The sequence below is a fragment of the Vicugna pacos genome, chromosome 9 (genome assembly GCF_048564905.1).
Source record: "Vicugna pacos chromosome 9, VicPac4, whole genome shotgun sequence".
Classification (NCBI taxonomy): Eukaryota; Metazoa; Chordata; class Mammalia; order Artiodactyla; family Camelidae; genus Vicugna; species Vicugna pacos.
Window position 1 is genome coordinate 4,918,000 of NC_132995.1, and position 24,433 is coordinate 4,942,432.

Sequence of the window (24,433 nt, forward strand, 5' to 3'; positions counted from 1 at the left end):
GGAGGCATAGAGACTGGCTAATTAATGAGTATGGGGTTCTCTTTTAGCGTGATGAAAATGTTTTGGAACTAGATAGAGGTGGTGGTTGCATAACATTGTGAATGTAGGAAATGGCCCCCAAATTATATACTCTGAAATGGTTAATTTTCTATTTTGTACATTTTTACACCAATAAAAATATATTTAAAAAGAACGACATGGCAAGAAACTTAGCCCTCAAAATGCAGATAAAAATTAAGTTACTTATGAAAAAAAAAACTGCTTAGCAAAACAGGTGTCAGTTTATCTTCTACCAAAACTTTACAGCTGACATCATATTTAAGGATGAGAGACTTTGAAGATGTTGCCTAGTTGTTCACCAATGGTACACAAGTCTGTTGCCTCTATTTCTGCTAAACACTCTGCTGGAGGTCTTTAACCTGCACAGTGCAACAGTGAGTAACAACTGAAGAGTTTACAAATTGGAAATGAAGAAACAACATCTTTACTTGCAGATGATGTGAGTGCCTCTGTGGAAGGAGAAGCCACAGACAACCAGGCGGAATGAGAGAGTCCAGTAGGATTCTCTAGATACTCTGATTACTCACTGATTCTCTGGTCAGTATGCAACTTCACTGGAGTGCCAGGCACCAGCAATAATCAGAACACTTTGGAAAAGTTCTCAGTTCACAATAGGAATTATGAGAGAATTTGAAAGATTTATACCACTTTATTGGAAGGTTTTGCGGGGGAGAGGGAATTAGTTTTATTCATATATTAATTTTATTTTATTGTATATATTTATTTTAATGGAAGTACTGGAAATTGAACCCAGGACCTTGTGCATGTGAAGCATCCACTCTACCACTCAGCTATACCTGCCCCACCCTGGAAGATTTTTTAAATCACCATAATAAAGGAAGAGGTGGATTGGTCATTAAATGAGAAGGTTCACTATCACAAAGACAACTGTCCGCCTCCAATAAGTAAGTCAAGTACCAAGAGGCAGACAAACACTGCTGAACATGCAAGAACACGCATGAAATTTCTGAAGAAATTACTAAAACATGAATTTACCCGTAAGAGACAGATGAACAATGGCAAAAGAACTGCGAGTAAGCATGGAATCCACGTAACTGTACAGATCGGCCTTTAGATGATGGGAACTTCAGTTACAGAGCCTCATGTAAGTGCTACAAACAATGACAGCGCAGAAATTACAAAATTTTTAAAATTCAGGAGCAAAATGGGGAAAGAAGATACAAGGTAACATAGTAACATTGATTTCATCATTTTAGTCTATGGCGGACTGCTTGGTATCTGCCCCAGGCATGCATATTCAGGGACCAGCCAGCGTCTTAGGTGGAGGGTATATCTAAAATTTGTGGTACCACCTTTGTGGCTGTTTTTATATCAGCCTTTTACTTTAGCAGCATCTGTGGCTATGCTGAACTTTGTCCTTTGGTTCTTTAAACCAGCAGGACTGCAGGGGATCTTTCTGGGCTTTGGGTGCATGGTGCCAGCTACAGCCTGCCCTCAAGAACTGAGTCATTTTAAAAAAATGGAAAACCCACACGTCTTCCAAGTGTCAGCCAAGCAGGATTTGCCTGCTGCTGTTCACTCTTTGGTGAACTAACTCTGTAGGTGGTCATTAAGAAGTATATATACTTCGTCCAGAGTCCGTGGTGGTTATTTGCAGGAGAGTTGCTTCAGCAGGATTTACTCAGCTTATTACCAGAAGCAGAAACTGCCCTTTGTCTTTTACTTCTAGTATTTCATGAAAACTTTTTTTTTCTTTTTAACTTTTATGTAGTTGACTGTATCAATATTTTATTGCCTCTTGATGTTCAGTAAGAGTTAGGAAGCCCTTCCCTAACCCTAGGTCACAGAGGGATACACTCCTGGTTTCTTCTAATACTTACATGGAGGGTTTCATTTGAAATGACTGAGGCATCTTTCACTCTCATCCATTCTGCTGCTCTGTTTGCCTGTCTGTGTGCGAGCACAGCGCTTGGGCGTGTAGACTGCAGTTTGCTGTAATATCTGTGGAACTACTCCATAGCACACAGCACTTCTTTTATACTTTTCCTACCTAATCTTGCATGTTTCTTTCCACGTAATTTAAAACACCAACTCATCTGGTTCCAGCAAAAAGCTTATTCTTATTTTCACTTGGCATTAAATTCTTAAATTATCTTGTGGAGAACAGATGTCTTTATAATGGTTAGATTTTTGTTTGTTTGTTTATGTTGTGGCTATAAGCATCTCCCTTTATATTAGGCATTTACAAGCTTTTAAAAAACATCTTAGGTGCTAAAGATTGTGGGAAAACTAGGCTAGCTGTATAGCTGTTCCATTTATAAGCACCTTATTTCAGGACAATTACATGACTCTATATGGAAGTGTGCTTTCAATTCAAGAAACAGAAATAAAGTGCCTAGCTATATAAAAACCGTAAGATTCCAAAATACTTTTTTTTAGATTCCAAAATTTAAATTAAGCTGACTGCATCTACACATTAGGGCTAACAAAATCTAGGCCTTGTCTACACAGACTTAGTCTAATTACCTACACTGTTCTCTAATAACCACATTTTAAAAACTTACTCTTTACTGACTGAATTAAGTAGGGCCCACCAATGTAGCTTAACAATCATATTTTATTGCTTTATTCATGTGGTGAATGCAAAAGCAAGGATGTCCCTTCACTTGTCTAGGTCGACTTTGATATCCCACTGGAGTGTTTGAAATCTTTTCTGCATGAAACTTTCACACTTTTCTATGTTTTTTGTAAGTTTGTTCCTAAAAATGATAACTTTTGATTAGTTTTATAAATAGAATGTTCTCTTTCATTACATATTACAATTATTAATTGTGTATATGATTTTTATACATAAATTTTATAACTTGCTACCTTCCTAAATTCTTTAACTGAGTTTGTTTTAACATTGATTCTCTGCTATACTATCATATCACCTGCAAATTTTATTTCTTTTTAAATTTTTATGCTTATTTGTTTTCTCTTGGCTAAATACTTAGAGGACAACATTAATAACTGAAATAGTGGCCCTCCTTGCTTTTTGTTCCTGCAGTATTTCCCTTTAAGTAAAGTGCTAGTATATAAATACGTAATCATGCCAAGGAAGTATCCATAAACTTCTTTATCCTTGAGTGGTTTTTTAAAAAATCATGTTGATTTTTGTCAAAGGCTTTTTTAGCATCAATGAAGACAGTCCTATGAATTTTCTTTTTAGATATATCAAGTGAATTTTACACTATCAAGACATATAGGGTGAATTTTATTAATAAAATATTATCCTTGCTTTCCTGGTATGTCTCACATGGCCATGATATATTATTTTCTTAATGCCATGTTTCCAGTATGATTTTTTCCTTTGGTCCATGTTTTATGAGAAAGAATCCTTTAAATTTCTAAACATAAGCAGCACATTTAACCCTATTATTTATTACTGACTGCTAAAGCACACACACACACACATACACATTTTGTAAGAACAGTAAGAAAATTGTGGAAGAATGCACAACTGAGATATATGGTTATCTCAGGGAGGAGAGGAGCAAGGTTAGAGATGAGAGACAGAGGGCACAGATGAACTTTTTTCCTTTCTATATGTCTGTATTAGTTTATTCCTTGTGGCAGATACATATTAATCTCTGGGAGAACAACTTACTAAATGAATACAAATTAAAATGTCGATAATTATCACAGAATCGCTAAATGCTGGGATCCCTGACACGTTTCCACAATACCATTTATATCCTTAATTCTTGGCATGATTTATATTTTATTCTATCATACTTTATGTATGTGTCTCCCACACTAGGCTCTTAGCCCTTTGGAACAGTGATCCAAGTCAGTTAATCTTTGTATCTCTGAGAGCTGACAGCCTGCGCTGGCATATAGGAGATGCTTAAGAAGGGCTTTCAAAATGAAAGATAAAGCTTTATACCTTGGAGCTTATGCCCTAGACATATACACTGAAGGATTTGGGAAATAGACTAAATAATGAACCATCTTGCATCTGTGTGTGGGAATAAACAGAAAACATGCCAGGATGGCTACTTGGAGCAGCAATTTTGAGCTCACTGCTCTGGATCCCCTCCCCGGGACTGAAATCTGTATCCTCAGTAAGGGAAATGACTGAGGGCCCGAGAGTCCCTATCAGAATCGGGAATAAGGGAGCCGATCTGTGATTGGTGCTGCTGTCACTCTGCGTTCTAACTTCATGACCTCCAGGTTCTTATCTGAACTGCTTCTTCCCATGATCCCATGAGAATGATTTTTGGTGACTTGATCCTGAAGCTCCTTTTCCTGGTCCAGAGGTATCGGAGTCCTGGGGAATATCTATCTTCTCTCAGCCTACACTTCCACATCCGGCACTGGCCACGCCTGGAAGCCCATACACTTGGTTCTCACCAACAAGGCTGTGGCCAACATCCTGGTTCTTCTCTTCAAGGGAATCGTTCAGATGATATTTATCTGGGGAGTCACAACATCGTGGGCAACGCTTGGTGTAAACTTGTCTATTATATCCACAGAACAGCCCGAGGCCTTTCCCTCTGCACCACTTGCCTCTTGAGCAATTTTCAGGCAATCACCATCAGCCCCAGAACTGGTGGGTCGATGGGGCTCAAAGACAGCTTGGAAGAACATCCGTTCCTCCTGCTCCCTATGTTCGATCTCCAACCTGCTGATAAAACACCTTTGTTCTTATCAATTTAGAGGCTCATCAGCATCTTGGCAGTTCTACCAAGCTCCGGGATTATGGGCTGTGTTCTTCGAAAAAGCCTGAAACATCTAGTACTACAAAATACACACTTATAATGACCTTCCCAGATGTTGTGTTCATGGGACTTATGATTGGGGCCAGTGTTTACATGGTCCTTCTCCTATACAGACACCACTAGAGAGTGAAGCATATTCACACCCTCAGAAAATCCCATAGATTCTCTCCTGAGGCAAAAGCCACTCAAACCATCCTATTTCTAGCAAGCACCTTCATTTTGTTTTACTTTGCCAATTCCGTCCTTACAATTTATAATGTTTTTTTCCAACTTTCACCTCTGGGTGCAGCACACCACTATGTTTTTGGCAGCATGTTATCCCACCCTGAGCCCCCTGATACTGTTGCTTCAAGATCTCCAAGCACCAAGATTCTGCTTTTAAATGGTGGGGGAATAATTCCGAAATTCCTAGTGGGCCATTCACAATGGTTTCTTTTCTCCAAAGAATCTGGTTATTCAAGCAAGGACATCCAGATGTCTAGACATGACAGACATACACCCAAGATACTGATGATGCAAAGATTTGTATGACATTGACTTAGCCATGTGGAAGTTTCCAGCTTCACTCAGAAGGCAGACAACAGTCAAATAAATACAATACCGCATAAGGGTTACTATTATTGTGATGCTTTGTGATTGTTTTTCTTTGGAATAATTGATGGAAGCATGATAGTTGAAATTGGACAGGACTAATTTGAAATTGGACAGGAATAATTTGAGGACATAACAGAAATGTTAATGGTTTATTAGGACAAATACTAAATTGGATGCAATATTGTATAATGATAAGCAGTACTGGCTTTGTATGCCAACAACTGTAACTCATGGAAGCAGCTGAATCATTGTAAGACTTAGGGCATTTACCTATGAAATTAATAAATTGTATCCTATTAGGTTATTGTGCAGAAGTAAATGAGGTGATGAGGCAAGACTTCCAAAATAGCAGAGTGAGGCGCTGTGCAAATCTACTGTTTTAGAAAAGCAACATAAATACTGGCAAAATTACTAAAGTCAACTTTTTTACAACTCTAGAAATTAACCAAAGGCTAACAACAATCTGAAGAGCATTTTTTTGTCAAGAAAAAAATTTTGAACCTCAGCAGTAAAAACAGTAGGGTTTGTGGAGTTTTACCTTTGTTTACTCCCAGCTCCTTCTCCCCAAGCTCTGCACTAGCCCTAGAAAAACAGCAGCCTCATAGCTACAGTAGCAAGAAAACCTTTCATCAGAAAGGATCAGTTTCAATTGTTTAACACTGTGGTAGGTTAAGGCTGCAATACGAGTTGGGGTAAACATTAGCCAAGGCCAAAATTCTTAAAAGGTGTATCATAAGAATAAGATGTTCACAAGGCCGGACAGCCACAGTCCTTTAGGTTGGCCAAATTTAAGACTGAAGTCCTCTAATGACTCTGTAAAAAGACTGAAACAATTGAGTTCATCACTTAAGACCCAAGGAGCTATGAAACACTCTGACACATTCCTGAGGATCTAAAAGGTCACACACGTACACAGGAATATATGCCTGCCCAGAAAAGACCTGAAGGTCACCAATAATTAACCTCTGGCTGACCTTGAAATCCTGCAGCAGGACGAGAAGGCTAAGGCAGACTTGTAAACTGCCTGGGCACTGAAGTAGTGCCTCAACACACACAAAGTACCTTTGGCCAAGGGTGGAGGACTCACTGACTCAAGGCAACTGAGGAAATCTCTGATCAATTATTAGCTAACCAGGCAGAGACTTAAGTGACTGCACACTACAGGAGAACAGACTTCACAGAATTAGTCCAGGAATGTCACTAAACAAACTGCAACAACAGTTACAGCCACAGCAACAGATTCTGAGGAGAGGGGGAATTTGACATCCAAGGTAGCAACGTTATATTGCCTACAATGTCTAGCTTCAATAAAAAATTGTGATACACAAAGAATGAGGGAAGTACGATCTATACACAGAAAAAAAAAAGCGGCCTATAGAAACAGTTCCTGAGGGGTCTCATATGTCAGATTTACTACACAAAGACATTAAATTGGCTATTAAAATATGTTTGAGGAACTAAAAGAAACTATTTCTGAAGAAATAAAGGAAAATATGACAATGATGTTTTACCAAATAGAGGATATCAACAAAGAGAGATGATTAAAAAAAAAAAAGAATTTACCTGAAGGGCTTCACAGCAGATTTCAGCTGGCAGAAGAAAGAACAGGCAAACATGAAGACAGGTCAATAAAGATTATCCAGGTGAAGTGGGAAAAAATCAAAAAGAAATAGTAAACAGTGTCTCAGAGATGGGGACACCGTCAAGCACACCAACATATGCATAACAGAAGTCCTCGAAGGAGAGGAGACAGAATAAGGGGCATAGAGAATATGCAAAGAAATAATGATCCCAAACTTCCTAATCTGATGAAAACAATCTATACATACAAGCAGGTCAACAAACTCCGAACAGCATCAAATTATTTCCTTCCTCACAGGCTTTCATCTCAGGAAACTAAAAAGGAACATGGTGCTTCCCAGGGATGGGGACAAAATGAGTTCTTATCAGATAAGTGAGCGCTAAGAACATTTCTGCAGTGATGTGAGATGCGACGGAGAGGATGTCTACTTTCTTCTCCACCTTCCTGCCACACAAAAAAACAAGCAACCTAAGAATCAGTTACATATTATCCCAAGACAGTCACTAGTAGTTTCTCGCAAGTTTTTTTTTTGTTATAAAAAACATTCATAGATATATAAAAACTCAAAGAATAGCCCAGTGGACCCCCCTTATACACATCACACAGATTCAATAAACATTAAATTTTGCCATATTTGTTTTATGTATATATCTTCTACATATCATCTATCTATCCATCTCTCTCTTTTATCCAATTTACTTCTTTTCACTGAAATACTTGAAATTACAGATATCATGATCCTCCACCCCCAAATACCTCAATTTGAATCTCCTAATAAAGATACTCTCCTACAAGCACAACGTCTTCATGATGCCAGTCCTTTGAGAGTGTGGTATTTGGGAAAGAACGAGGCCCTTGCTGGAGAATACCAGCAAGATGAAAAAAGAGAAACCTGGTTTCAATGAAAGTTTCAGGCAAGAAAGCCACAGTGAAACTTCCTGAATCCAGGAAGGCCACAAAGCCAAATATACCACACAAGGCAGCAGCAGAGCCTTCATTATATTTAAAAATTATATTACCAGGGTTCAGAATCAGGCCCCAACTACATAAGCTTCCATATGGTCATCAGGTCTTGGGGCCGGACAGCCACAGTCCTTCAGGTTGGCCAAATTTAAGACTGAAGTCCTCTAATGACTCTGTAAAAAGACTGAAACAATTGAGTTCATCACTTAAGACCCAGCAGGTAAGACAAGGAGGAAAAATGGTAGATGTTAGGATAGTGCCCTTTCCGCATGAGTTTCTTGGCGCCTAGGCCAAGCACTTGGGCCTGGCTAAATACAAGCTTCCCTTTGGGATATTTAAGCTATTGGGTCACATGAAATATTCATAGAAGCACTAACTATTGAAGTGACCACCAAAGACCCAAATAGTATTGGGGAAAAAGAGAAAGGAATGGAGGAAGGAGCAGGGAGTAGGAGAGGAGTGAAGGCAATAGTTGCCTGTAACTAGATAAACAAGACTGTACTGTGTAGCACAGGGAAATATACACAGGATCTTGTGGTGGCTCACAGCGAAAGAGACTGTGACAATGAATGTATGTATGTTCATGTATAACTGAAAAATTGTGCTCTACACTATAATTTGACACAACATTGTAAAATGACTATAACTCAATTAAAAAAAGTAAAAAAAAAAGTCTAATAAAAAGAAAAAAAAATAGTTGCCTGTAACTAAAGAGCCATTCATTCTAACCAACTGCCAGCTGTGTAAAGATGGAGTATGGGCTACCATCAAAACATTCATATTGTAAAATATACCATGCAGAAAAGCATATTAAAAATAATCACATACGTGTGCATGCACATGCACACACACACACACACACACACACACACACACACACACACACACACACACACACACAGTTTCACATAAAATGTCTATACCTATGTGTGAACAACTAGGTAATACCACTTAGGTCAAGTGATGGCACAAACCAGAAGCCCTTCCAGTAAACTGCCCTCCCTCCCTCTTCTATGGTCAACCGCCCCCACGAGACAGCCCTGAAGCACTTTCCCTTACGCTGCTCTAGAATCCCCAAGCCCCAGAGGCCTCCTTGGAGTCTGCCCTGCTAGTTGCCCTCCTCCTTGCCCAGGGATGAGGTTCTCTGCTGTACAGACCCTAAAACTTCTCCATAACAGCCAAGACTTACTGCCCCCTAAGTGAACACATCATCCTCAGCTTAGAGCTGGCCAAAGGGTGAGGTGCGGACAAACGCAGGCGCTTCTGTCACCGTGGAGTCGGAGGGCACCGCCTGCCTGGCACGTGGATGTGTTCATCCACCTGGAGGCTCTCTGTGGTTTATGGGTTTTTCATGGAGGCTAATCACATAGGCATGATTTAATCTGATACAGGGAAATTTACAGCAATCTCTGACAGACATCATATTTAAAGGAGAAACTCTGACATCAGGGAGAAGACAAGAATGCTGCAAGCACTTATTTCAGCACTGGACTGCAGTTCCCACCGGGGCAGCTGGCAGAAACAAAGTTTTAAAAATTGAGACCGATGGGGAAAACTCCCTGTTTTGTCTTTTTTTTTTTAACATTTTTTTTCTTTTATTGAAGTATAGTCAGTTTACAATATTCTTTCAGTTTCTGATGTATAACATAATGTTTCAGTCATACAAAAACTCACTTTTTAAGGGTCATATGACTGTTTCTGTAAAAAGCTACAATAATTGTTTTGTGGGTTTTTAAGGTGACAATCAGTCAGATTGTGACCACAAGAAAGGACACAGGATAGGTACAGGGAAAAAAAAAGTTCATTACACTTAGAGGTCCTGAGAGACGAGACTCACTGCATGCAGAGAGGAAGTCACATGGGAGAGAGCACCAAGGGATAAGGTGCAACCAAGTAGGTGGGGTGGGAGCAAGGACCATGGACAACTGCCCTTACTGGGGGTCATGGTGGAGTACACAAGAACAGACTGGAGGAGATTTCACTGGTGTGTTCAAATGACACTAGGTCACGGTACGGGGAGGGTAGGAAGAGGAACTGGTGGCAAAGACCGCCCTTATTACACTGGTGCACCTGGTTGCCTGGTCAGTATACGCAGAGCCTGTTTGTGGGGATGTTGAGGTAGAGGAGAAATATGAAGTTTTTAAAATTTACAATACAGCAATCTACACAAAAGCTGTAAGAATTAATAAGACAGTTTATCGCATTTGCTTGGTATATCAACATACAAGTTAACTGTATTTCTGTATACGAACAACAAAAAGTTAATGAAATTATGAAACACCATTTACAAAAGCATTAAAAATTTCAAGTATCATGAAATGAATCTAATATAAATGTACAACGTTTCTATAAGTAACATCAACTTTATTCAGAGACATTAAAGATGACCTAAATGAATGGAATCATACATGGTGTTCATGGCTTTTAAGACTTCATATAATAAATATGTCATTACTCAAAAGATTTATCGATTGAATGCAGTCCCAATACAAATCCCAGACACTTTTTTCTTTTTGGTGGAAGTTGACAAGGTAAGGTAAAATTCTATATAAAAACGTAAAGGGCCAAAAGAACAAAGACATTCTTGTAGTAAAAGAATATGGCAGGCAACCTTGTTTTATCATCTGAGACTTAGAAAAGATCCTGTAGCTAAAACGAGCAGCATTGGCCTAGGGATAGACAACAGACCAATGGAACAGAAGGTCCTAGACCAGCCATACACACACAGACACTTGATTTATGATAGACATGGCACTGCCAAACAGCGAAGAGACTGACTTTAATAAGGGAATTGAGGGGGAAGGGTATAGATCAGTGGTAGAGTGCATGCCCAACATGCAGGAGGTCCTGGGTTCAATCCCCAGTACCTCCATTCAGATAGACAGACAGACAGACAAACAAACAAACTTAATTACACACACACAAGCCCTCCCCACCCCCTCAAAAAAGACAGAGTAGGCCACAGTATTCACAAAGACAAATGACTGGGCAGGCTGTGACTAATCCTTCTTGAATGTACGTCGAATTATCTTGTATCATGGGATACAAGTTGTGAGGCCAACCGACACCCTTCAAAGTCCAACAACCCCCATTTCTGGGCTCTCATTGGTCCCCCTGTGATCCCTCAACAGATAAAGCACATTCTTTACTGGACATGTTTGCCCTAATAAACTAATAGCCCTTGGTAATGCCTAACCTCACAAAAGCTCAGGCTGGCTTGTTTCAGCCCACCTTATAAGAATCATAAACCCCACAGCCCTGCAAGGATCCCTAAATTTCTTACCTCACCTACAACCAGAGACTTGCGCACAAGCGGATCACGCATCTTGTGACCCTGACTTATACACAACCCTAGCAACAAGCACCTCTCTTCAGTGTGGCCCGCTGCTGTCTACGGCAGTGTAACCTAATAAACTCCTTTGCTATTCTTCTCCTTCATCTCTGGTAAATTCATTTACAGCCCATCACTGACCCGCAGAATGAAACCTATCTACCTGAAGCGGTCCTTACCTCCGCTCCGTCTCGTCCCCAAGTACATCCGGAGTGCTCTCCTCGTACCTCTTCGGATCCTTCAGATACAGCTCTAGCCCCTCCTAATCCCTTTCTCCTGTCTGTGCACGCTCGCCATTTCTCTGTCCGGTTCTCTGCAGTAGGGACCTAAACCTTTCCAATACGGCCACAGGCTTCGTGCGGCCTCAGAAGGGCTGCGAGACACAGTGGGCACGGCCACTGTCCGCTCAGGCCTGGCCTAGAATTGGTTCAGCGCTCCGGTCCGGTCGGAAGACTGTAAGCAAGACGCTGAAATTCGACTAAACGTGCGTTACTGTGCTGGCAGCCGCTGAAAACATGGGGGAAAAAAAACAAAGGTGAGAAATCCTGAAGAGAATTCCTCAAGGTTGGATTTGCAGCTTTTTCGCTTGGTCGGCGAGACTGGCCATGTCGCTCTCTGCCCTGCGCACGACCCAAGATGGCGGCGCACGGTCCAAGATTCCGGCGCACGGTCCAAGATGGCCGCTCCCAACGTAACGTAAGGTAACGAAGTTGGCGCGGCCATATTGCACGGCAATAACGCCTCCAGGCCCCAGAATCCACCGCTCACTTCCAAAGTGGCCTTGAATCTGAGTAACGGCAGGGACCCGCCGCTTACGTCAGTGGAAACGGAAGTGGCGTCCGAAGCTTGGCTTCCCGGAACGTAAGGTCAGAGAATTGGCATTTGTGGTAAAGCTAAATTTCTGCGAGCTGCTTTAAGAATCTCGCGTGGTGGGAGTTCGGTGACTTGAGATGTGGTTTGTGATGGGTGCTCCTGCAGGATTGTTCTTTAAGGCGGCCTGGTAGTTTGGGGGGCGTTGTGGGCGACTTGGGCCGGCATCAGTGTGAGGGAGTGGGCTGAGGAAGAATCGAGAGACCCTTCCCCATCTAATCAACACATGGAACCGTTGGCAGTGACAGGTCGACCCCGGATCGCCCCCGTAGGCGGTGCAGCGGGGCGTTGGAAGAGCCAGTGAGCAAGGAGCCCGTCTGGGTACCGTATACATTTTGTTGGCATTGTAAATAGTGTTTTTCCCCCTTTAAATCTTGTTGTTTGAGTATGAAACTGCAATGAATGTTTCTATTGATCTTAAAACAGTTGCTTAGTGACGGTTTTGTTTCTTCTTTTCCAATCTTCATTCCTTCCATTTTTCCTGTTTTACTGTTCAGGGTTTGATCTGACTAAAGGTTCTCAGAGTGGTTATCCTTGTTGTGTTCCTAAGTTTTAAGAAATGCTGTGGATTTTTTTTTTTGGTAGATACTCTATCAAGTTAACAAAGTTCTTGTCTATTTCTAGTTCATAGGATTTTTTAAAATTGTGATTGGCTATGGTATCTTATTACATGTCTTCATCTATTGAGATAATTAAATAGTTCTATTACACTATTACGTTCCTGTAAAAAAAAAAGCTATCTGTAAATTGTATAATTCTTCCTATGTTCAGTTTCTTAGTATTCTTCCTATATGGCAGTGAATATGGTTTCCTAGTATTTTATTTAGGATTTTTATGAGGTTGGCCTATAAATTTCTTTGACATATTGTCCTTGAAATCCAGATCTGTTTTAGTTCTGTTATATCCGGCCTAAGACAGAGTTGCACTGTCCTTCAGTGTTCTCAGCAATGTAATATTGAGAGTATTTAAGCTGTGTTATTATATTTATAGGGTGTCCTGGCATCTCTACATTATTCTCAGTGTTAAATTAATTTTTTATAACCAGAGTTAATTCTTTAACAGTCAACACTGGTTAGAGTAGCCAAGAGACCCAGCTGGGATTTTGCGTGAAGATGAAGTTTCAAAACGAGAGACGTGAATTTGAGATTTCAGTTGAGGCTTCGTTGCAGTTTAAGGACATGGATTTCGTCTTCAGAAGTAGACAGCCTGTATTTGTTTTGCTTTTCTTAGGCAAGAGGTTAGCTTAATTGAAGTGTAATTTACATACAATAACATTCACCAGTTCTTCAGGTGCAATTCGATGAGTTTCCCAAAGGTGTACCATTGTGTAACTACCGCTGTAATCAATACATAGAACTTTCCCATCAACCCCAAAAGTCCCCTGTGCCTCTGTATATTGAGACCACACCCCCCATCCTCTGTTCGCTCACAATCACTTCTGTGCTTTCTATAGTTTTGTATATTCTAATACTTCATACAATTGAATTACAGTAGGTAGTCATTGACTTTCACTTAGAATAATGTTTTTGAGAGTCAGCCATGGTTTTGTATGTATCATTAATTCATTCCTTTCTGCCGCTGAGTTAATGTTCAGCAGTGCAGATGAGTCACAATATTACCTATTTCCAAGTTGATGGATATTTTGGATTTGGGGGAGTACATTTTGGATATTATGGATGAAGCTGCAGTGTACACTGATGTTCAAGTCAAAATGACTGTACCATTTTGTCGTTTTGTATTTTCACTTGCAATGCATGGAGTTTTTTTTTCTTCACATCCTTGTCAGTACTTAGAATTTTCAGTCTTTTAAGTTATAGCCATCCTAGCAGGTTGGTAGGAATATTTCATTTAGGTTTTAATTTGCTTTTATCATATAACTTAAAGCAATCTTTCATATGCTTTTTTGCCATCTTTTTTTTTGGTAAAATGTCTGTTTGAAGCTTTTGTTCCTTTTTTACTGGATTGTTTCTTTTATTAAGTTGGAAAAGTTCTTCATACTTTTCAGATATATATTTTTTAGTCGGGTACATGCTTTGTTAATATTTTACTGTAGCCTCTGGCTTGATTCTTCATTTTTTAGAAGTGTCTTTTGAATATCAAGAATTATTAAAATTGAGGAAGTCTAATTTAGCAACTTTTCCTTTTATTCTGCTTTTTTTATACCCTATTTAAGAAACGTTAGCCTCACTTAAAATTTTTCTTTCGTTTCTTCTAAAAGTTTTATAGTTTTATCTCTTACATTGGTAATCCATTTTGAGTTAATTTTGGTTTGAGGCAAACATGAATAGCCTATTGTTTCAATGGCATTTGTTAATTTTTTTTCTCTCATGCTCATGCTTTTCTCTTGTTGAATATGTGGAATGTGTAATACATTCCACGTGTGTGTGTGTGTGTGTGTGTGTGTGTGTGTAAATGTCCTAGCCTGCCAGTTCTATCCCTTTTGTTATTTTTGTCTCTCTAGCTTGAATTTTTCCCCTATGGGTCTTTTTTTTTTCTTCTTCTCTTCTTCTTTGCCTGTCTAGTGATTTGTTTTTGTTGACGTGTATTTTATTTACAATGTGTTAGTTTCTGGTGTACAGCATAGTGATTCAGTATATTATATGTATATATATATTCTTTTTCATATTCTTTTCTGTCATAGGTTATTACAAGATATTAAATATCATTCCCTGTGCCTATACAGTAGGACCTTGTTGTTCAGTGTCTAGTAATTGTTGATTGGCTGTCAGATTATTGTCAGTTTTACATTGTTATTTACAGGACTTTCTTTTCTTTTAAATACTTTTGAGGTTTGTTCTGGGATGTGGTCAGGTTACTTTGAAATGGTTTGATTCTTCAGAGACCTCCTTTTAAACTTTGTTAGGTGGGGCCAGATCAGTCTTTTGTCTAGGATTACTTTGTCCCTGTTACTGAGGCAGCACTCTTCTGAGGACTTCATTTGAAGTCCCTTTATATTAGAAGGTCTTTCCACCCAAGCTAGTGGGAACACGAACTAGTCCTGATCTTGTGTTAAGTTCTAGGAATTGTTCCACCTGCTCCTTTCAAATGGCTTTGTGTTTTCTACAGTTCATCAATCCTTTGCCAGAGACTCAAAGAAGCCCTCTGCACATCTACAGAGTGTGTTTTCTCTCTCTCTCTTTTTCTGGTGTGCTGCCTGGCAAACTCTAGCCACCTTTGCTTCCTCAGACTTTGAATTCTGTGTCATGAACTCAGCAAGACTGCTGGGCTCTTTGGGGGTTCCTTCTCCCTGTGCTATAGCCTGGAAAGTCTCACCGGGCTTTGAGCTGCAGCACACAAAGGTCTCACCTTGTTTACCTTTTTCTTTGACTTCTGGCTCTTAAGATAGTTGTTCTAGATATTTTTCCTAATTTTTTTTTTTGGTTGGTTAAGGTGAAAGCATAATTCTGGTAGTTCTCCTGGGAATCAGAGGACTTACTGACTCTGAGGGTTTGTGTTTTTGTTCTTGCTCCACCAGTTACTAGCTGTTGGGTTTTAGCGAGGTGCTAGACCTTTCCTCTCTTGCTTTTTTCTAAAATGGAATAATTATCATTTGTACCTTATAGGATTGTTGTGAGGGTCATGTGAGAAAAGAACATGCTTAAAGTAGTTCCTTGCTTGTATAGGAGCTTGTTTTTATCATTATTTTGATGCCAGACAAATCTTTTCTTGAATCCATAGATGCTGGCTTCCTAGAATGAGTCCACTCCTATAAAGAGGGGGAAACAAAGTAGAGCTCAAGCCCAGAAATTCATCCTTGCTGAAGGATACCATTGATGAGACACCATTACGAGGATTTCAGGACAGATCCTAAAAGTGGTGACTATTTCCTAAAAACTGTTAAAAATGACCAAGTCCCAGGTGAGCTGCTTGCTTGTTTTTTCCCAGTTTGTTTTCCATTTTAGATTTTCAGAAGTTTATAAAGCTCTGTACAATCAAAGAGAACTATATATATATATATATATATAAATATACCATGGCTGGGAGGGATGTGCTTAGACTGGGAGACAGAATAAATGATGCTGAATAGCCTATCAGGAAGGGAGATGTATCTTCATGTCTTAGGGTCCTGAAAGGTGCTAATAATTAGAACATTGCCATGTAAGCAACAGGATCCAGAAATGAGTTGCACACATTTCTCCGGTAATACTGGAAACCATCACAAAAGAATAAAAACATGTTACAAGGTTTACTTTGTATATAAGGAGGAAGCACATGAATCCCTTGAGATCAGTAAATATTTCTTGGACATTGAGCGTGAAGATGGGTCTTCACCCTTGTTTCTCATCCAGATGGTGGACCAAGTGAAAAGTCATCTTCCTGAGGAAATGTGGGAGATGTAACGGATACAGCTAGAAGACTTTAAAAAATCTCTTTATCTATAAAAAGAAGATAATAATAGTGCTTACAGGAAGGTTATTGTGCAGATTACTGTTGTTTGTAAGATGTTTAGAATGATGCGTAGCACATAGTGAGCGCTCTGTCTTTCTTTTTAGTATCCTGATTTAATATATAGTACAATTTCTAATAGGCAGTTCTGAGCATAGCACCCTTTTGTATATGAAAAACACTGCAGTGGCTACCCAGTGTCTGCAGGAAATGTGCACACTTGCTCCAAGACCTGTACCTGCCTGTCACCTGGGCATCTGTCCTCTCCAGCCTCTTGGCCTGTCTCATTGAACTACATGCAGTTCCTTGAACTCAAATAGATCAGAAAGCATTTGACAGCAGGATCATGCTTTATTTCCTTTTTTATTGCAAACTTTATAGTAACATTCAATGCTTGTAAGGTAGGTTGCAGATGGTTTTTAGGTAGTTTAGAATTTGCATGATATTTTACATTGGGTGAACGAGTGAAGAAGTGAATGAAGAATGCACAAAGAAAGGATAGTTTTAATGAATTTAGCCCACAAAATGTAAATCAAAGCTACGAACAAAAATATCACTTATATATTTTCATACTAAAAATAATCAGAACAGTATCCTTTAGATCTTTGCTATTTTATTCTGTTATATTGACTCCAGATTAAAAAGGATTATGTTATCACAGGGCTCACTGTCATTCAGTGACGTGGCTGTGGATTTCACCCGGGAAGAGTGGCAGCTACTAGACACTGTTCAGAAGAACCTCTACCGGGATGTGATGTTGGAAAACTATAGCAACCTGCTGTCATTGGGTAAGGACAGCTTTCCTCAGTATCTCAGCATATGCCTATTAATCGGCTGTCTTTTCCCCGCTGCTACAATTTATGGGTACCCTGATACTCTCAGTGATTTTGGACTTGGCCTAGTGTAGGTGGGTAACAGAGCTTATTTATTATCATACAGTGACTGTGCTTAATTTCATTCTCCAAGTGAAATGTTTGCATTTTGCTGAGATTTAAACTATACATTCCCTGAAACAGAACTTTTCCTCACAGGCCCTGACACTGCTCAGGTTCTCTGTCATTACCCCTCCTTGACAGGTTATCAAGTTAGCAAGCCAGAAGCACTGGTGCCCTTGGAGGAAGGAAGAGAACAAGGAATAGTGGAGAGGGAATTCCCAAGCCAGTGCAGGCTGGGTGAGTGCAACCAGTGCTGTGGGAATTCACGCAAGCAAAGTAGCAGCTGGTCATTGTTGAGCTGGGACCCCTGTTAACTTATTTTAATATTTTTTTCATAGTCTGTGAACCTTTAGAGGTGACTGTGAGTGAAAAGAGGTCTTCAGTGCAAAAGGTGCTTGCTTCCTCCCTTGCCACACTTCCACATGTGGCTCTCTTGTGCCAGCCACCGAGATTTACCTCCTTTTATCTACCTAGGTCAAATCTGTGCCTGTTTCACTTGGTCCCTCCTTTTTTGCTTGGTTGTGCTTCTGTTGCAGCCTGATAGACACAACCAGCCTCCTTTACCTTTTATCCATATTCATAGACCTCTTCTATTATGTTCCAGTGTTTAATGACACTCATGTCCTTCAGTTCGTTACTTCTTAGTTTCTTGTATTGGATCTCTCAGACTTAATATTGTGCACCTGCTGTATCACTTTCTCCATCTCTTTGGGGGGTTTTTTTGTTTGTTTTTTGTTTTCATTGACGTATAGTCAGTTACAATGTATCAATTTCTGGTGTACAGCACAATGACCCAGTCATGCATATACAGGCATATATTCATTTTCGTATTCTTTTTCATAGTTTCTCCATCTCTTTGGATATGTAAATTTTTGGTGGAAAATAACACTATTTTATATGCAGCTCCAGATAAACAATTAGTAATGATGAAAACAACTCAAAATTAATTTTTTCTTATAATTGAAGATGCAGTGATACAATGCAAATACAGGCACTTTGAATCACATAAAAACTTGAAGCCACTTGAGTTGTGTCCCCTTCACAAGTTACAGGAAATCTGACTTTGAGATTTCATCCCTCTCCATTTCATGATTCTGGGAGTATTGATTTTTTTTTTTTTCCTAGAAGTAATGTGGCAAGTTTGTGATTGGCCTCAGGAAGATAATAAGAAGGACGGACCTCTAGAGAGAGATCATGAAAACAGTACATGGGGGAAAATATTTTCTTTGAGCGAAAACATTGTTCCATTTATAGAAAGACCCCCTAAATGTGTCTCAAGAGGAATAAGTTTGAAACAAAATTCAGATTCAAGTTTTCAGAGTAGAAACTATGCAAAAATGAACTCTGATGAGTTAAATGGTCATGGGAAGTCATTTTTCCATAATCTGCATGAAACCGCCCACATTCAAGCCCAGTGCCATGAACATAATTTACGTGTGAGGTCTTTCAGCACAGTAACAAATCTTAAAAGACGTCACAGAATTCACACAGAAGGGAAACCTTATGAATGCAGTGAATGCCCCAGATCCTTCAGGTATAAGTCAAAGCTCATAATACACCAGAGAACTCATACGGGAGAGAAGCCGCACAGATGCAGTGAATGTCAGAGAGGTTTCAGTACAAAATGTCATCTCACGCTGCACCAGAGAACTCACACAGGAGAGAAACCGTATGACTGTATCGAGTGTCAGAAATCCTTTAGAACAAAATATCATCTCATTCTACACCATAGGACCCACACAGGAGAGAAACCCTACGAATGCAAAGAGTGTGGAAGAGCTTACAGGGAAAAGGCGAAGCTCAGGTTACATTACAGAACACATACAGGGGAGAAACCGTTTGAGTGTACCGATTGTGGGAAAGGTTTTATGCAGAAGTCAAACCTGACTACCCATCAAAGAACCCATACAGGAGAGAAACCCTATGGATGTGAAGAATGTGGGAAGGCCTTCTGTAGTAAGTCTCAGCTTGTGGTTCACCAGCGAATTCACACGGGAGAAAAGTCCTGTGAATGTAGGGAATGTGGGAAAGCGTTCAGTAAAAACTCACACCTCATAATGCATCAGAAGATTCATATGGGAGAGAAACCTTATGAATGCAGTGAATGTGGAAAAGCTTTTGTACACACATCACAGCTCATTCTACATCAGAGAACCCATACAGGAAGAAAACCTTATGAGTGCAAGGAGTGTGGGAAAGCTTTTAATAAAAAGTCACACTTCATAACCCATCAGAGAATTCACACAGGAGAGAAGCCTTATGAATGCAGTGAATGTGGGAAAGCCTTTATAGACAAGTCACAGCTTATTGCTCATAGAAGAACTCATACAGGAGAGAAGCCTTATGAGTGCCAGGAATGTGGAAAAGCCTTTAATAAAAAGTCATCCCTCATAACGCATCAGAGGATTCATACAGGAGAGAAACCTTACGAATGTGGTGAATGTGGAAAAGCTTTTATAGACAAATCACATCTCATTGTCCATCAGAGAACTCATACAGGAGAGAGGCCCTACGAATGCAGTGAGTGTGGAAAAGCCTTCATACGAAAGGCAATGCTCATTGTCCATCAGAGGACACATACAGGAGAGAAACCCTTTGTATGTCTCGAATGCCAAAAAGCCTTTAGCAGTATGGCAATGCTCAGCAGACATCACTTGATTCATACGGGAGAGAAACCCCACGGATGCAATGAATGCGGGAAAGCTTTCCGCCAAAAAAGCCATCTTACTATCCATCAGCGATGCCATACTGGAGAGAAACCCTATGGATGCATTCCATGCGGTCAAATCTTCAACCAGAAGTCACAGCTCATTAGACATCAGAGACGTCACATGGGAGAGAAGCTATATCAGTGTTCTCAGTGTGGGAAGGCGTTTTTTGAGAAATCATACCTCAGTGTCCATCACAGAAGTCATGCAGGGCAGAAACCTTATCAGTGTAGTGAGTGTGGGAAAACTTCCTCTGTCCAGTTCTTTGTCACTTCACATGAGGAAATCCATACCTGAAAGAAATCTCAGGAACACAGTGAGCGACAGAAAGACTTTCATGAGATGCCAGATCTCACTGAATACAAGAGAATTCTCACAAGTCACCCGATGAGGGCAGAGAAAGGGTACTTTTCCATTAATTTTGGTCTTTGTTAAGTTTCAGAAAACTTACCCAGAAATCTTTTAAATGCAGTGAATATAGGAAAATTGTCTACTACCAATGTAGCCTAATATTCCCTTAGAAAAAGGCAATATTGAGTTGAAAAGTTGAAATCATTTCTTGAGAAAAGAAATCCCATTATACATCACACCAAAATGGAACCTTTTGAGTACAACAAATGTTTCTTATAGGCCATCATAAAGTAGTCAGTTTTCATGAGGAAAAGTCTCACAAATGTTGTGAACGCCTTCCAAACAGTTGAGTTTTCATACCAAAGAACACAGATGACTGAGACTTGTGATAAAGGATGCCTCTGGCATGAAGTCCAAACTTACTGTACAGCAGATATTTATTAAGGACTACTATAGTATAATGATGGTAGGAAAGGTGGTTCACATAGAAACAGTTTCATAATGAAAATTCTGATCCTGTCACATTGCTCTGTATTTATAGAAAGTGTAACAAACAGCTGCTTAACACATATTTTGCATGTTTTATGTATTATATACTCTCTTCTTACAATAAAGCTAGAGAAAGGAAAATGTTATTAAGAAAGTCATAAGGAAGAGAAAATATGTTTACAGTACTGCCCTAGTTGGGAGGGCACAGTTCAGTGGTAGAGCACCTGCTTAGCATGCACAGGGTCCTGGGTTCAATCCCCAGGACCTCTGTGAAAAGAAATAAATAAACCTAATTACCCCACCCCACCCCCAAGAAAAAGAAAAAAATTATTTAAAGTACTGCACTGTATTTATTAACACTGCAAGTTTACATCAGCTGTTTATAAGATGAATCATCTCATGCATTGATAAAAAAGAATCAGCAATATGATTGCCTCATGATAGCTAGCCTATACACTAATGAATACATTGTTAGAAAATATTTATGGACTACAGTGTTACAGTCGTATTCATAATACAGTATTGGGAACACTTACATTTTTTAAGATACTGAATATAGTTCCCTGTGCTATACAGCAGGCCCTTGTTGGTTATCCGTTTTATACATTATAGTATATATATATAGTATTTAGCATCTACAAATCCCAAACTCTCAATTTATCCTGCCTCTCGCCCCATAAGTTTGTTTTCTATGTCTGTCTGTTTCTGTTTTGTAAATAAGTTCATTTGTGTCACTTTAGATTCCACATATAAGTGTTATCCTATGTTATTTATTTTTTTGGCTTACTTCACTTAGTATGATAATCTCTAGACCCATCCAGGTTGCTGCAAATGGAATTATTTCATTCCTTTTTACTACTGAGTAATATTCCATTGTGTGTATATATGTATATATGTCTATATCTCACAACTTTTTTATCCAGTCATCTGTCAGTGGACATTTAGGCTGGTGAACATTGGGATGCATGTATCTTTCTGAATTAGAGTTTCCTTGGGACATATGCTCAGGAGTGGAATTATTGGATCATATGTTGATATCTTCAGCCTCCTTTTCATCTGGTATGTTACCTCCACTTTTTTTAATGACATTCAGTTTTTTGAAAAGACTTGGCAATGATCTCATAAAACATTCCCCATTTTGGATTTATCTGATTGTTTCTTTCTGGTATTTTAACTGGTTCGTTTCAGTACATTTGAAAGTTGAGATGAAATAACAAATAACAAATTCCTAGAAAAAGTAGAAAATGTGAACAACAAATTCAGAGGTCAATTATAAGTCCAGGTTGTTATCAGCTATAAATTGGAGTTTTCCATGACCCCCTTCCTTTTAAGACTGGATTAACTTTCTGGAGTGGCTCACAGAACTCAGGAAAACAGTTTACTTGCTGGATTACTGGTTTACTGTAAAAAAATATAACTCAGGAAAATCAAGAGATGCTTAGGGCAGGTATGTGGAAAGCGTTGTGAGGAACTTCCATACTTCCATGCTCTTTCTGGGCACACCATTCTCCTCAAATGTGCATGTGTTCACAGACTCAGAAGTGCTCCAGACCCTTTCCTTTGGGGTTTTTATGAAGGCTTCATTACACATGTACAGACACACACACAGATGACTTATTAATTCATCGGCCACTGGGGACTGACAGCCTCTTGCCTACATCTCCTCCCAGAGTGGGGAGGACTGAAAGTTCCATATCTCTCATCATGTGGCTGGTTCCCCTGGCAACCACCCTCTGTGCAGACCCCCACTACTTTTGGCTTTGAAGTCACCCCGTCAATATAAAGCCAGGTGTGGTTCAAAGGGGCTTGTTATGATTAACAAAAGACACTTTTAAGACTCATTACTTAGGAAATTCCAAGTATTTCAGGATCTCTATGCTACAAACTAGTCCATTGCACCAGCACACACCCTGCAAGGCAGGATCCCTCAGTACAGATGGTTCTCAAAACACATTTTTCCAGACCATGGTCTGCGTATCAACTGAGTAACCCATTGGGAATACATATTATTGCCCCCCTCCCCCAGATTCAGAGAGGTCCTATGGTGGGGCTCAGTAATCTAGGTTTTCAACATACACGCCAGAATTTGCTGCAGGCAGACAACAGGCAGGTCACATTAACATGACTGAGCCTGGATCTCCACTTTGTCACTGGGGAATCACAAACTACCCCTCTGTGAAGAGAAGCTTAAAACACTTCATGTGACAACACCAACCCACCGGTGGAGGCATTCAGGTAAAGAGTAACTTTCTCTGATCAACTGACTTTAGTCACTTTGATTTCCCAGCATGTGTAGCAGGCTAGAGTTTGGAGTATGGCTGGTTGGTTTGATCTATGGAGCCCACCTGATGCTTTCAAAACTACAGGACCTTGTATTAAGACAGGCTGGGATCTGGGACGCTTACCAGAGTGCTTGCACCTGGACAGACGTCCCCTGGAGCAACAGAATAAAAAAAATCAAAACCAAAAAACTATAAGGGAGTAAAAGCTGCACACTTGCTCAGCTGGAGTAATGATGGACAAAAAAGGCAACACGCCAACGGCCACTTCTGAGGTGTCAAGAGAAAAGCAGGGCGCTGCGCATGATCCCTGCACACAACTCCACCAAGGGGGTGGACAGACCACCTAAGCTACCCCTTCTGCCCGACCCACAGATCAACCCGTTGTTACCTGTTTTAAGGACCCAAGCAGCGCTCCTGGAGCCAGGAAAGGTACTTGTTTTTGTCCCCTCCTGCTTCAGCAGGAGCCCCAGTAAATCCTTGCCTGAAATTCTCCTTTAGCCTCTTACCAATTTCTGTTAGAGTCCAAGGGCCCGCGTTGGTGACGGTGTCTACTTTTTCTGAGTTTAGGAGCCTCAACAGTTCCCATCCTAAGGAGAGGATAAGTGGGTTCCAGGTATTTGCCCCGGCCCCCTGTCGCTGGCCTGCCGCCAAAACTGGCTCCGTTTCTCTGCGAACTTCGAGCCCATCGCGTCTGGACTTCTTAATACAAAGAAAGCATGTCCTTACTGTTGGTGCCTCCCTCCTACTGGCCCCAGGGCTTCCGCTTCCTTTTCCTCTTCCAGGACCTCTGCTTCCAAATATCCTAGCATTACTTCTCTGCTATGCGTGTGTCTACCGTGTCCCCCGCAGAGCACGCTGCCTTTTATCAGAAGTCTTCCCGGACGTCCTTCCCTGACTAGAGAACGCATTCCCTGCAGTACCAGCAACCACAGTTCTCGCCTGGCCCACGATGCCCGGGGTCGCTGCGAGGTGCCCCTAACTTCCGTTGTCCAAAGCGGTACGACGGTTATGGCCGTTATAGAAGGGCCGGCGTTCCAGTGGTCCTGGGGTAGGGATAGACGGCGTCTGATATGCTACTGAGCATGCGTAGCGCCCCTAGCCGGCCGCGTTCTTCCGCAGAAGGGAGGCGGCACGTACTTCAAGATGGCCGCTCCCGTT

General features: G+C 40.4%; 1 protein-coding gene and 2 long non-coding RNA genes across 4 annotated transcripts in view; 1 reads left to right on the plus strand and 2 right to left on the minus strand.

The window, feature by feature from the left end:
• Positions 1-11,881, minus strand: part of LOC140698369 (uncharacterized) — a 35,069-nt gene extending 23,188 nt beyond the window's left edge. The window contains exons 1-3 of one of the 2 annotated variants that reach the window (XR_012076124.1): positions 11,434-11,881; positions 7,980-8,107; positions 7,071-7,404 (exon numbers count right to left, since the gene is read on the minus strand). This is a non-coding gene — a long non-coding RNA (uncharacterized lncRNA). Of the gene's footprint in view, positions 1-7,070; positions 7,405-7,979; positions 8,108-11,433 lie in introns of those variants that run through there. The other variant, XR_012076125.1, reaches the window with a different exon arrangement.
• A 253-nt stretch (positions 11,882-12,134) lies between these two features.
• On the plus strand, positions 12,135-22,140 carry LOC102539758 (uncharacterized). The gene is made up of 5 exons (XM_072968562.1): positions 12,135-12,445; positions 15,803-15,982; positions 17,172-17,298; positions 17,542-17,682; positions 18,571-22,140. Exons 2-5 carry the CDS (start codon positions 15,968-15,970, stop codon positions 20,448-20,450), a joined length of 2,163 nt encoding a protein of 720 aa, XP_072824663.1. The 5' UTR covers positions 12,135-12,445; positions 15,803-15,967; the 3' UTR covers positions 20,451-22,140.
• Positions 16,292-20,545, minus strand: LOC140698375 (uncharacterized). The gene is made up of 2 exons (XR_012076133.1): positions 20,337-20,545; positions 16,292-16,500 (listed from the first exon to the last, which is right to left on the minus strand). It is a non-coding gene; the product is annotated as an uncharacterized lncRNA (long non-coding RNA).
• Positions 22,141-24,433: the final 2,293 nt, after the last annotated feature.